The sequence below is a fragment of the Cervus elaphus genome, chromosome 12 (assembly GCF_910594005.1).
Source record: "Cervus elaphus chromosome 12, mCerEla1.1, whole genome shotgun sequence".
NCBI lineage: Eukaryota > Metazoa > Chordata > Mammalia > Artiodactyla > Cervidae > Cervus > Cervus elaphus.
In genome coordinates this window covers 17,739,996-17,753,336 of record NC_057826.1, presented here as the reverse complement: position 1 = coordinate 17,753,336, position 13,341 = coordinate 17,739,996, and the positions used below count along the sequence as shown (strand labels likewise).

Sequence of the window (13,341 nt, the reverse complement as noted above, 5' to 3'; positions counted from 1 at the left end):
ATTTCTCTAGATCTTGGCCAGGAGAAGGTCAGCATGGTGTTTCTTGAACAAGCTGGACTAAGCAGAAGCTACCTTTTCACAGTAGGATTGGCAGCAGTCCTTTGTCTAATTCGACCTATGGAGTTAGTGAATGTCTGTGGCAGAAGAAAGGAGAAGAAAGATGAAAATAGGAGCAATGGAAAGATGATAGCCGAGACATTCTGGTTGGGAAGAGAGTCTTACAACGGCCTCAGCCTGGAAGGACAGGCAAGGATTTGTGGGGCCTCTGGAGTATTTTGTCATTATAACATTTTATTAATATGAATAGATTCAGTTTCCCTAGTGGCTCAGACAGTAAAGAATCTGCCTGCAATGCAGGAGACCCAGGTTCGATCCCTGGGTCAGAAAGATCCCCTGGAGGAGGGCATGGCAACCCACTCCAGTATTCTTGCCTGGAGAATTCCATGGACAGAGGAGCCTGGTGGGCAACAGTCCCCAAGGGGTCACAAAGAATCAGACACAACTGAGCAACTAACACACACACACACACAAAGTACAAGGGTAAGGAGATGGATGTCCAGCTTCTTAACTGTGAAGTAACAAGTGAACCGATTTGGAAACAGGAGCTGAAAATGGAGCCTTCAAGCACCCCTGCCAAGTTCCTTCCTCCGGCTTTTCTCCTGTCCTTTGCCCAGCCTGGAGGATCTTCTCCCCTCTCTAAGGCTCTTGCTGTCTCTGAGATCCAAGACTATGACAGCAGCCGCCTCCCCTGGCCTCCCACAGCACACCTGCAGTGTACCGCACAATTCCTACTAGACTAAGCATATTGTCTGTGAGGTTCTTCAATGTATGTCATAAAATCACTCAAAGACAAGGGTGATTTCTGCTGCTGCCCTTCCCACAGCACAGATAGCCTAACAGACCCTCTGTTTGGCCTTGCTGACCTACTGAAGAGTTCAGTTCCGCCCTCTTGTTCCTGCCAGTGATGCAGAGAGCACAATAAAGTCCTTTCATTATGAAGTGAAAGGCAGAGATACAGGGGCTGAAAAAGTACTCATACAGAATTATCTATTGTCTCAAATGTCTCATGGCAGCCAGATCTTGGAATCTTCAGATTTGATAGATGTGGAAATGGCTTTAACATATGTGGTGGTGCTTAATGGATTAGTGTTTCACTGGGATGAAGTGTGTAAATTAACAAATAAAAACATGGGTTACATGAAACAGGAAAAGGGAAGATGTTCTTTTTCTTACTTAACTGATATTCCCCAAAGTTCTTTTTTCTCTCCATGTTCCATAGCTGCTAGGAGTTCATAGTGGAAATTATTGCTTTTCATATTTCTGATTATAATAATGCACCAGAAGAGAGGATCTGATCAGAAGAAAAATATAGTGAGATTCATATTGCCTTTATTTTACAATAATCACTGAATGTCCCAAAGCTATTTAGGGTGTAAATAGCAATCAATATTTTGGAAAGAAATCTGGATTCACACTACTGTGAATTCTGGATCTTTCCTCTTCCATGGCAAGTTTAGGGGTACTGTGTGCTCTTAGAGGATCCCAGCTTAGGATACAGATACAGTTTGTAACTCTCCCATGATATCTAAATCTTTTAAGCATTAACTATACTGAGGCTTGTAAGAATTGCTGATCAGCCTTGTGAAACTGCAGCAATGTTTCACAGAGAACTAAAAGTGTTCACACCCATGCACACAATACAAGGTGGGAAATATTGTACTGACTCTGCTTTCTTATGAAAGTCCTGTGACATGGCTTCCTCATTGCCTTGTGCGCTGCAGTTAAAGAGCTTGCTTTAGAACAAGACTAAACTTGTGGATAGAAAACATCACCTATGACTTTCTTTCCCAGATTAATGGGATTCTAGTTTGGGTTTCAAAGGGCTCTTTGTATACCTTGCAAAAGATTCTGGGTCTTTGAATATTTCTGTTCTAGTAAAATTTGGAGTTCTGACCTACATTTTGTATATGACTTTCCTGGGTTATGGAAAAATATGCAGTCACCTAGTGTGATGTCAATTTTCTTGAACCCTCTGTGTAGATGGTGCAAATTAAAAAGCCAGGTCAAAAAAAAAAAAAAGCCAGGTCAGCATTAAATAGATTTTTCTTTATAAACATAATGACAAAGAGATTATACAACATCAGGTAAAGAGAAGAATGTGACTAAGTCCACTGCTGCCTGTGTCTTGGAGCAAGAGAAGGGCTCATCCTAGAAATAATTACCTTTATTTCAAGGGGAAAAAGTCCTGGGAAAAACTTCTGAGTTTTCACTTAGCTTGAGAACTTGGTCGTCATATCCAAATGGTCCCATCGCAATCCTTTTTTCCCGGGCAGTGCGTAGGTCTTTGACAAGTGATGAGCGACCTCTGCGTCTTGTGTTTAGGCCCAGGACTGAACTCTGTGACCAGGGATTTGGTGCGCAGGGCCTCACAGACTGCAGAGAAATATTAACATGTGAACACATATGCCAAATGTGGTCCTCATGTGACAGGTAGATCCAAAGACAAAGCCTCTTCAGCCATAGTTCTATGAACCACCATCATAAATAAGAGAATTGAATCTATAAGTTCAAGACCTGACTCTTTTGATCCCAGTTATCAGCCTAATGGGGAGAATATGCCTGAATTGCCCACCCAAGTCTTGGACCTTCACATGGTGATCTTTGGGGAGAGACTGGGTTTTCTTTATCTTTACTGTTATGCAGAAGTAGCAGCAGCTATGGGAACTATAGTAGCAATGATTAAAGAGCTTTATTCCTCAGATGTGCTGGGATAGATTCAATCAGAGTGAACAGCCCCTGGGGACACAACACTGATCTCTTTTCATTTTATAAACCATTGTAGTGATGGTCAGGGTTAAGTTTGTACTTAGGTTAAAGCATTCCCAGGAGTCTAGGCTGTTCTAATATCAACCTGAGTTTCTGTATTACTCTATGGAATAAAAAGAGTGATATCTATCTCATTCCTAAATGTATTCTTAGGGTCAAAGTATAAACGGAATCCCATTTACAAAATGTCTAAATATATACATGCTATCAATTAAGCTAACAAACTGTTAAATAAAATATATTCTATCACCTACCTTGGGAAAAAGACCATTTTGAATTTGGAAATTTTACATTTTTTGAAGTTTTCCTGTCTGTTTGTTTTTTTAACCAGAGTGTGATGGTGCAGGAAAACTGCACTGTAAATAAATGCACCATATGTTTTTCTTTTGTAATAGGAATCAAGCAAAATAGTACACATCAGAATTGTGTATTTGCAGGAAACAAACCTATACTGGTACTACAAACAGTGAATTTGCCTTTGTGCATGGCATGTATCTTCCGGTTTCATTAAATAAATAGGAACAATTTTGTTATGATGTCTGATGAATAATGAGATTGTTTCTGGTTTTTATAATACTTAAATATTCTCTAATTAATCTTAAAAGTTTAACCCCAGAGTTTCATATATGCCTATTTACATATTTGCAGAAAGAACACTGGGTCTTGTATAATATTTCTTACTTCACAAATAACTTATAATTTCAGCTGCATATTATATTGTGTTTTTGCTATTTAAGTAGTAAGAACCAACACATTTATTATCTTGTTTTTTATTAATTAAAAAACTGAATAAATACACTATGATGGGCTATATCATTTTAATTTTGACTTTCAAGATGTATTTATTTGTCAATCATTTTTATTATATTCTTTGAATATTATGCTTGAAATGAAAAATGATGGGACTTTCATGGTGGTCCAGAAGCTAAGACTCCACATTCCCAATGATGGGGTCTGGGTTTAATTCCTGGTCAGGGGACTAGATTCCACACACCACAAATAAAAGTTTGATTGCTGCAACTAAAAATGAAACTACACACTGCAACTAAGACTCAAAGCAGACAAATAAATAAATATTTTAAAAAATAAAACTGAAATCATGATAAAAAGTAAGTCTTATCTGCACATGAATGTTTGTAGCAGTTTTATTCATAATCACTATGAATCACTATGAATCACTAAAAACTAGAACCAACCTTCAATTCAGTTCAGTTCAGTCACTCAGTCGTGTCCGACTCTTTGCGACCCCATGAACCGCAGCACGCCAGGCCTCCCTGTCCATCACCAACTCCCAGAGTTTACTCAAACTTATGTCCATCGAGTTGGTGATGCCATCCAGCCATCTCATCCTCTGTCGTCCCCTTCTCCATCTGCCCCCAATCCCTCCTAGCACCAGGGTCTTTTCCAATGAGTCAACTCTTAGCATCAGGTGGCCAAAGTATTGGAATTTCAGCTTCAGCATCAGTCCTTCCAATGAACACCCAGGACTGATCTCCTTTAGGATGGACTGGTTGGATCTCCTTGCAGTCCAAGGGACTCGCAAGAGTCTTCTCCAACACCACAGTTCAAAAGCATCAATTCTTCGGCGCTCAGCTTTCTTCACAGTCCAACTCTCACATCCATACGTGACCACTGGAAAAACCATAGCCTTGACTAGACGGACCTTTGTTGGCAAAGTAATGTCTCTGCTTTTTATTTTTTTTCTGCGCCAATTGCTTTATTATTTATTTATTTATTTTAGTTCTACTACAATAGTTTTTATTCTATTTTTTTTTCCATTTATTTTTATTCATTGGAGGCTAATTACTTTACAATATTGTAGTGGTTTTTGCCATACATTGACATGAATCAGCCATGGACTTACATGTGTTCCCCACCCCGATCCCCCCTCCCACCTCCCTCCCCATCCCATCCCTCTGGATCTTCCCAGTGCACCAGCCCTGAGCACCCGTCTCATGCATCCAACCTGGGCTGGTGATCTGTTTCACCCTTGATAGTATACTTGTTTCAATGCTGTTCTCTCTGAACATCCCACCCTCACCTTCTCCCACAGCCTAAAAGTCTGTTCTGTACACCTGTGTCTCTTTTTCTGTTTTGCATATAGGGTTATCGTTACCATCTTTTTAAATTCCATATATATGCGTTAGTATACTGTATTGGTCTTTATCTTTCTGGCTTACTTCACTCTGTATAATGGGCTCCAGTTTCATCCATCTCATTAGAACTGATTCAAATGAATTCTTTAAAAATATGGAACGCTTCACAAATTTGCTTGTCATCCTTGCGCAGGGGCCATGCTAATCTTCTCTGTATCGTTCCAATTTTAGTATATGTGCTGCCGAAGCGAGCACTGTCTCTGCTTTTTAATATGCTATCTAGGTTGGTCATAACTTTCCTTCCAAGGAGTAGGCATCTTTTAATTTCATGGCTGCAATCACCATCTGCAGTGATTTTGGAGCCCCCCAAAAAATAAAGTCTGACACTGCTTCCACTCTTTCCCCATCTATTTCCCATGAAGTGATGGGACCAGATGCCATAATCTTAGTTTTCTGAGTGTTGAGCTTTAAGCCAACTTCTTCACTCTCCTCTTGCACTTTCATCAAGAGGTTTTTTAGTTCCTCTTCATTTTCTGCCATAAGGGTGGTGTCATCTGCATATCTGAGGTTATTGATGTTTCTTCCGGCAATCTTGATTTCAGCTTGTGCTTCTTCCAGCCCAGCGTTTCTCATGATGTACTCTGCATATAAGTTAAATAAGCAGGGTGGCAATATACAGCCTTGACGTACTCCTTTTCCTATTTGGAACCAGTCTGTTGGTCCATGTCCAGTTCTAACTGTTGCTTCCTGACCTGCATACAGGTTTCTCAAGAGGTGGGTCAAGTGGTCTGGTATTCCCATCTCTTTAAGAATGTTCCACAGTTTATTGTGATCCACACAGTCAAAGGCTTTGGCATAGTCAATAAAGCAGAAATAGATGTTTTTCTGGAAATCTCTTGCTTTTTCAATGATCCAGCAGATGTTGGCAATTTGATCTCTGGTTACTCTGCCTTTTCTAAAACCTTCAATAGGTGAATGGAAAAACTAACAGTGGTACATCCATATGATGAAATATTATTCACAGACAAGAAAGAAGCTCTCAAGCCACAAAAAAGTATGGGTAATCTTGAATATATATTGCTAAGTGAAAGAAGTTAGCCTGAAAAGGCTACTAATGTGTGATTTTAATTATATGACATTCTGGAAAAGGCAAAATAACAGAGATAATAAAAAGATCATTGATCGTTGCGTGTTTGAGGGGAGGAAGAGAGGATGGAAAAGAGGAAGCATAGAAGATTTTTAGGGTGGTTAAACTATTCTCTATGATACCGAAATGGTGAATACAAGGCATTATGCATTTGTTAAAACCTATAGAACTATACAGCAAAAGAATGAATCTCAATGAATACCAATTTTTTAAAAAAATCATTTAGGAGGTCAGGGAGTCCCAGGAAGAAACCCAGACTATGGTAAGAGACTATAATTTTAACCTCAATTTAAATACATATTTTTGTTACAGATAGTGTGATGATGATAAAAAATATTTTCAAGCATAAATATAGAATATATTAGAATAAACTTCTGTGTGGAACTCATTTAAAAATAGAATGTAAGTTTAAAAAAAATTAAACTTTCAACTTCAAAGAAGAGCTTATTTATTTTACAATTTTTAATATGGATAGTATATGTGTGCTAAGTTGCTTAAGTCATGTCTGACTTTTGCAACCCCACGGTCTGTAGCCTGTCAGGCTTCGCCATCCATGGGATGCTCCAGGCAAGAATACTGGAGTGGGGAGAAGGAAATGGCAACCCACTCCAGTATTCTTGCCTGGAAAAGTCCATGGACAGAGAAGCCTGGTGGGCTGCAGTCCATGGGGTTACATGACCAAGCATGTGTGCATGAGGGTGGAGGGAGATGGGTTGGCAGCAATAGACTGGTAGAACTGAAAAAAAAAAAAGAATACTGGAGTGGGTTGTCATTTCCTTCTCCAGGGGATGGATGGTAGGTACCAAACTGTTAGAGATCTGGTTGGATGTATTTTTGAAGTGATATAACAACTAATTAAAATATCAATATATAATACTAGAATATGTAGATGTTAGAAATTAGACTCTGTCTACTTAAACTTAAAAACATTTTAAAAAATTACTTATGTATTATTTATTTTTGGCTGTGCAGGGTCTTTGTTGCTGTGCGTGGGCTTTCCCCACTCTCTAGTTGCAGGGTGTAGGCTTCTCATGTCGAAGCTTCCAGGCTCTAGAGCACAAGCTCAATAGCTGTGGCACAGAAGCCGAGCTGTTCTGTGCTCGGGTCTTTCTGGATCAGGGATGGAGCCTGTGCCTCCTGTGTTGTCAGGCAGATTCTCTACCACTGAACCACCAGGGAAGTCCTTAAAAACATTTTTGATGTTGATGAAAAAAAGGTGAAGAGGTGACATAGTTTTTCACAATTCTTTTAGTGTGACCATAGCAAAAGAGTTGAAAGTTCAACATCCTGGACAGCGTCTTACTGCAGGACTTTGCAGACTTTTTCTGTGAAGGGCCAAATAGTATATATTTTATGCTTTGAGTGTGAGACAGCCTGTGTCAAAACTACTCAACTCTGCTGTTGTAGCATGAAAGTAGCCCAAGGGAGTCTGCAATGAATGAGTACAATATAAACTTCCAATACAAGTTTATATGTTGGCACTGAAATTTGAGCTTTGTATAAATTTTACATCACAAAATATTGTTCTTCTTTTGATTTTTTTCAATCAGCCATTTAAAAATATAAAAATCATTCTTAATCCACAGGAGTCCTGCCAGATTTGGTTTGAGGATTATTACAATACGTTGCTCCCTGCTTTACAGTAATTTGGTAAAACAGTGTTCCAAATTAGGAAGAGTCAATATTCTCAAAGTTAGCCTGGAGTCTGTCTCACATTTGCCAAAGCAAAGTCCTATATCCTTGAGACTTTAAGCCAAGTAATTCACATTTGATCTTAGCCAAAAGGCCGAGAAGCAATAAGCCAAGTAATTCAGAAATGTATAAATTTAAGCATGTAAGTTCTTCTATTGCCAATAACACCATTCCCCAGAGGCAACCTCTGATTTCAGGTATTCAACTGTGCACACAGACACATATATAACACAAGTAGTTTTAAAGAACTATATCTAAATGTACATGGATTGCATTTTTAACAACAAAAAGGGACAACATACATATTGTTCTGCAATTTGATTTTTCAATTACAATATATTTTCAACATCTTTCCTAGTAATAGTTTTTAACAAGAATTCTTGATCTTTAGTACATTTGAGCCATTTTCAATTTTGAACTGATAAACAATGAGCATAAGTATCTATATATATGTTTGTACACATGGGTGAATATTTCTGCTGGATAGATTCTTGGAAGTAGTATTGATATCACTGGATCAAAGATATTCAGATTTTATATTGATGAAGTTATCCAAAAGTTTATCCTGGGGTTTCTCAACCTTGGCACATTTCTTTTTTTTTTTTTTTATATGTTTAATTTATCATTTTATTTTATTTTATTTTATTTTTTCTTGGTACATTTCAATTCAGTTCAGTTCAGTTCAGTTGCTCAGTTGTGTCTGACTCTTTGCAACCCCATGGACTGCAGCACACCAGGCCTCCCTGTCCATCACCAACTCCCGGAGTTTACTCAAACTCATGTCCATTAAGTCAGTGGTGCCATCCAACCATCTCATCCTCTGTCATTCCCTTCTCCTCCTGCTTCAATCTTTCCCAGCATCAGGGTCTTTTTCAATGAGTCGGTCCTTTGCATCAAGTGGCCAAAGTAATGAAGTTTCAGCTTCAGCATCAGTCCTTCCTTCCTATGAATATTCAGGACTGATTTCCTTTAGAATTGACTGCTTTGATCCCCTTGCAGTCCAAGGGACTCTCAAGAGTCTTCTCCAACACCACAGTTCAAAAGCATCAATTCTTTGGTGCTCAGCTTTCTTTATAGTCCAACTCTCACATCTATACATGACTACTGGAAAAACCATAGCTTTGACTGGATGGACCTTGGTCAGCAAAGTAATATCTCTGCTTTTTAATACGCTGTCTAGGTTGGTGATAGCTTTTCTTCCAAGGAGCAAGCGTCTTTCAGTACATTTAGGTATATTTAGTACGTTTAGGTCTGGGTCTGGATAATCCTTTGTTATGGCGCTGTATCACACATTGTAAAATGTTTAGCAGCATCTCTGGCCTCTATGCATTAGATGCCAGTAACAGCTCCCCTGTTGTGACAAACAAAAATGTCTCTTGGTATTGTCAAATGTCCCCTGGGAAGGAGGTGGCGGGGGCCGGTTACAAAATCATCTTGGGCTGAAAACCACTACCCTGGACATTTCTTTTACGTTCCTTAAATTTCTTTGTCTCCCTATCCCCTTTTCGATAACTTATCATGTTATCCTTCCTTCAAAAAGGAAAAGTGCTTCAGGGAATTTGTGATTTAGTATATATCACCCCTCTCTCATGGGCTAAAGTGTGTCTCTTAAAATTCATGTGTTATTCATAAATCCTAACCAGTAACTCAGAATGTGACTATATTTGGAGACAAGTTCTTTAAAGAGGTTATGAAGCTAAAGTGAGATTTTAAGAATGGACCCTAATCCAATATGACTGATGATCTTATAAAAAGAAGAAATTTGAACACAGACTTGTACAGAGGAAAGACCATATGAAGATTGGGAGAAGCCAGTCATCCACAAGCCAAGGAGAGAGGACCCAGAAACCAGTCCCGGCAAAACTTTGATCTCAGACTTCCAGTCTCTAGAATTGTGAGAAAGTAAATTTCTGTTGTTCAAGTCAGCCAGTCTGTGGTACTTTGTTATGGCAGCCCTGGCAATCTAATATATCTTCCCAATGGGGGGAGAGGGGAAGAATGAATGAAAAAGGCAAAGACTAATAGCAACAGTTAGAACTGGACATGGAACAAGACTGGTTCCAAATAGGAAAAGGAGTATGTCAAGACTGTATATTGTCACCCTGCTTATTTAATTTATATGCAGAGTGTCGGGAGCCGCCGGGATGTGCCCAGGCTGTGACAAGGTCACGGGACGAGAGAGGAGCCTGCAAGGCAGCTCTTCCCCTTGGGGTCACCCTGGGGACCCAGTTTGTCCCCTTTCTCTTTCTGTCTTATTGTTATTGTGCTTTCTACTAAATCTCGGAAATGTAATATGTAGTAATCAGGCCTACCCGGAATGGCCCAAGCCGAGGGTATGGCTATGGGCAGACATAAGGAAAAGGCCACAGGCATAGTTTGGCTGCTTGCTTAGAAGATTATAATGTCCTAAATTAGAAAAGAGTAGAGACATTTAGATTCAGAAATAGATGTACTGCTTCAGTTTACTTGCTCTTTGGTCAAGAGGGTTTTCGTTGTTGCTATTTCAGTGCTGCTATTTGTCCACTGTTTCCATTCCCTTAATAAACATAGAATATTACAGGTATTTTTGTAGAATTAGAAAATGTGTAACATAGGATTTCAATAGCATAAAAGATTTATATTAACCAGCCTCACTGCCATTACCTCACTATTAATAGAGGTGTTTTGCTGCTTCAGAGGTGTTTTGCTGCTTCATAGTTAAATATTGTAGATTGAGGTTTTGTGGTCTCAGACAAAGAAAAATATCAAGGTTTTCTCATGGTACTATTCTCAGAAATGTCAAACATGTTTTTCATAACCCTTCCCATGTATTGTTTTATTGTCCAAAGAATTCATATTATATCTGGAATCTATGGAACATTGTTTTTGTCAGAGTGAAAATATTAGACCATTGAGGCAAGAAGACTATGTACTGGATATACAAGGAAAAAACCCTGTAATCGAGATTGTTCCAGATGAAGTCATTGGAAAAGATATGAGGGAAAATGTTGACGGAAGTATGAAATCAACATCTGATGTAACATGGGGTGGTGGTAAGGGGGAGGCAAGAAAAACAATTCTATATAATCTGAGCTGTTAAAAAATAAACAGAGAGAGTTCTTGCATTGCAACCAGAGTCCATGCACTTCTTTTCGCCGACGCCACTCATCCCTTGGGTATTCCTGGACCCGCTGGGGCTGGACCCCGGAGTACATCAGAGAAATGTGTAGCAGAGTACATCATGAGAAATGCTGGGCTGGATGAAGCACAAGTTGGAATCAAGATTGCTGGGAGAAATATCAATAACCTCAGATATGCAGATGACACCACCCTTATAGCAGAAAGTGAAAAAGAACTAAAGAGCCTCTTGATGAAAGTGAAAGAGGAGAGTGAAAAAGTTGACTTAAAGCTCAACATTCAGAAAACTAAGATCATGGCATCCGATCCCACCACTTCATGGCAAATAGATGGGGAAACTGTGACAGACTTTATTGTGGGAGGCTCCAAAATCACTGCAGATGGTGACTGCGGCCATGAAATTAAAAGATGCTTACTCCTTGGAAGGAAAGTTATGACCAACCTAAACAGCATATTAAAAACAGAGACATTACTTTGTCAACAAAGATCCATCTAGTCAAGGCTATGGTTTTTCCAGTGGTCATGTATGGATGTGAGAGTTGGACTACAAAGAAAGCTGAGTGTCGAAGAATTGATGCTCTTGAACTGTGGTGTTGGAGAAGAGTCTTGAGAGTCCTTTGGACTTCAAGGAGTTCCAACCAGTCCATCCTAAAGGAGATCAGTCCTGGGTGTTCACTGGAAGGACTGATGTTGAAGCTGAAACTCCAATACTTCGGCCACCTGATGCGAAGAACTGACTCATTGGAAAAGACCCTGGTGCTGGGAGGGATTGGGGGTAGGAGGAGAAGGAGACGACAGAGGATGAGATGGCTGGACAGAGGATGAGATGGCTGGATGGCATCACCGACTCGATGGACGTGAGTTTGAGTGAACTCTGGGAGTTGGTGATGGACAGGGAGGCCTGGCGTGCTGTGGTCCATGAGGTTGCAAAGAGTGAGTGACTGAACTGAACTGAACTGAACTGAATCTAAAGGAAAAACTAACAATGGGTTTTGGTGGAGGAGATAACTTTTCTGAAAGGCTTCAAATCATTCTATGTAGCTTTAAATATGGGACTGGCTCTATCCAATCTCTTTTCTACAGCAGCTTCTGTGATGAACAATTATCAACTTTTATAATCTCAATATCAAATTTCTTTAATTAATAAAGGTAAATCAAGGAAACAAGAGCAAGGAAAACAATGATTAGAGATCAGGAAAAATGAAAGAATTAGAGGAAGTGAAGTTTGTTGTTTAAAAAACACTATATTTTTAATTGTATAAATGATATTTACAATGTAGAAAACCAGACCGTGCAAATAAGCAGAAAAGAAGAAAATAAAAATCACCTGAAATCCCACCATCCAAAGGCAATCACTGTTAAACATTGTGGCATAAGGACTCCCAAACTTTTTTCACTAGTATGTATATAAGGGCAGATGTATAGATAGAAATACACATACACACACATACCACACACACATACACACACATATATATCCTGACTGGGAACCTACTGTATCACTTATTTTGTCTGTTTCTTTTTCCTTATTAAATGGTATACTGAGAAGTTATTCCATGTCAGTAAATTATATTTCTAGAAATGGTTTTGTTTTCTAAAAAATTTTTGGCCACGCCTGTGACATGTAGAACCATAGTTCTCCAATCTGGGGTCAAACCTGCATCCCCTGCATGAGAAGAATGGACTCTCCACTGCCGAACCATCAGGGAAGTCCTAGAAAATGTTATTAATAGCTTCTTTTGTTGAACTAAGTAGATCCATTGGAAAAAGATGAAATTAAAGGTAAGCCAGTCTCCAAAAGGTGCCTCCCAGTTGCAAGGGAAACTTAGAAGACATACAGAAACAACATTCTTTATTTGAGGAAATCACAAAAATGTTGAAAAAAGAAGAGGATGAGGTCACAGGAAAGACTTAGAGTAGAAGATACTTGTACAGAATGTGGTAAAGACAAATCTATGGCCCTCCTCCAGCTATGCACAGTACTCCCCAGCTTTGCCAGCCAAGGAGCATAGCTCATCCCCCCAGTTCACTACAGGATGGGTCCACTTTATTTTGAAAACTGCTCTTTTTGAAAAAACAAAGCTCCCAGTGACAGCCTTAACTTGCCCATTGCAGTATTTCCCCAGAGAATCTTGTTATCAGGATCTGGCCAGCACACACAGCCTGTTTGTCAATTAGGAAGAGGGCTCCCCCTCTGCTGGCCCTTCCTCCAGACACTGCAGCCCTAGATTAGGGCACAGAACTTTCCACGAGAACATCAGTTGGTTTCAACCCTTATTTTGGCCTTTGGCCCTTGGCCAGGTGACTGCAGAGCGATACCTCACACAATGGCCTTGTCTGATATGGTCCCACTGACCCACTTAAACTTCCACAGGGCATGTGCACTAATAATCTCCCCATTTCATGCTGTCATCCTGCCCAACTAAAGTACTTCTCTGCCTCCTGCACACCTAGCTCCTCCGA

At 39.6% G+C, this 13,341-nt stretch overlaps 1 protein-coding gene and 1 non-coding gene across 3 annotated transcripts in view; both read right to left on the bottom strand.

The window, feature by feature from the left end:
- Positions 1-1,270: 1,270 nt before the first annotated feature.
- HEATR4 (HEAT repeat containing 4) overlaps positions 1,271-13,341 on the bottom strand; it is a 42,724-nt gene continuing 30,653 nt past the window's right edge. Inside the window, exons 16-17 of one of the 2 annotated variants that reach the window (XM_043919956.1) lie at positions 2,223-2,433; positions 1,271-1,351 (exon numbers count right to left, since the gene is read on the bottom strand). In XM_043919956.1, the coding sequence (XP_043775891.1) occupies positions 2,230-2,433 (204 nt within the window). In that variant the 3' untranslated portion in view covers positions 1,271-1,351; positions 2,223-2,229. Of the gene's footprint in view, positions 1,352-2,091; positions 2,434-13,341 lie in introns of those variants that run through there. The other variant, XM_043919955.1, reaches the window with a different exon arrangement.
- Positions 5,071-5,177, bottom strand: LOC122705925. The gene has a single exon (XR_006344197.1). It is a non-coding gene; the product is annotated as a U6 spliceosomal RNA (small nuclear RNA).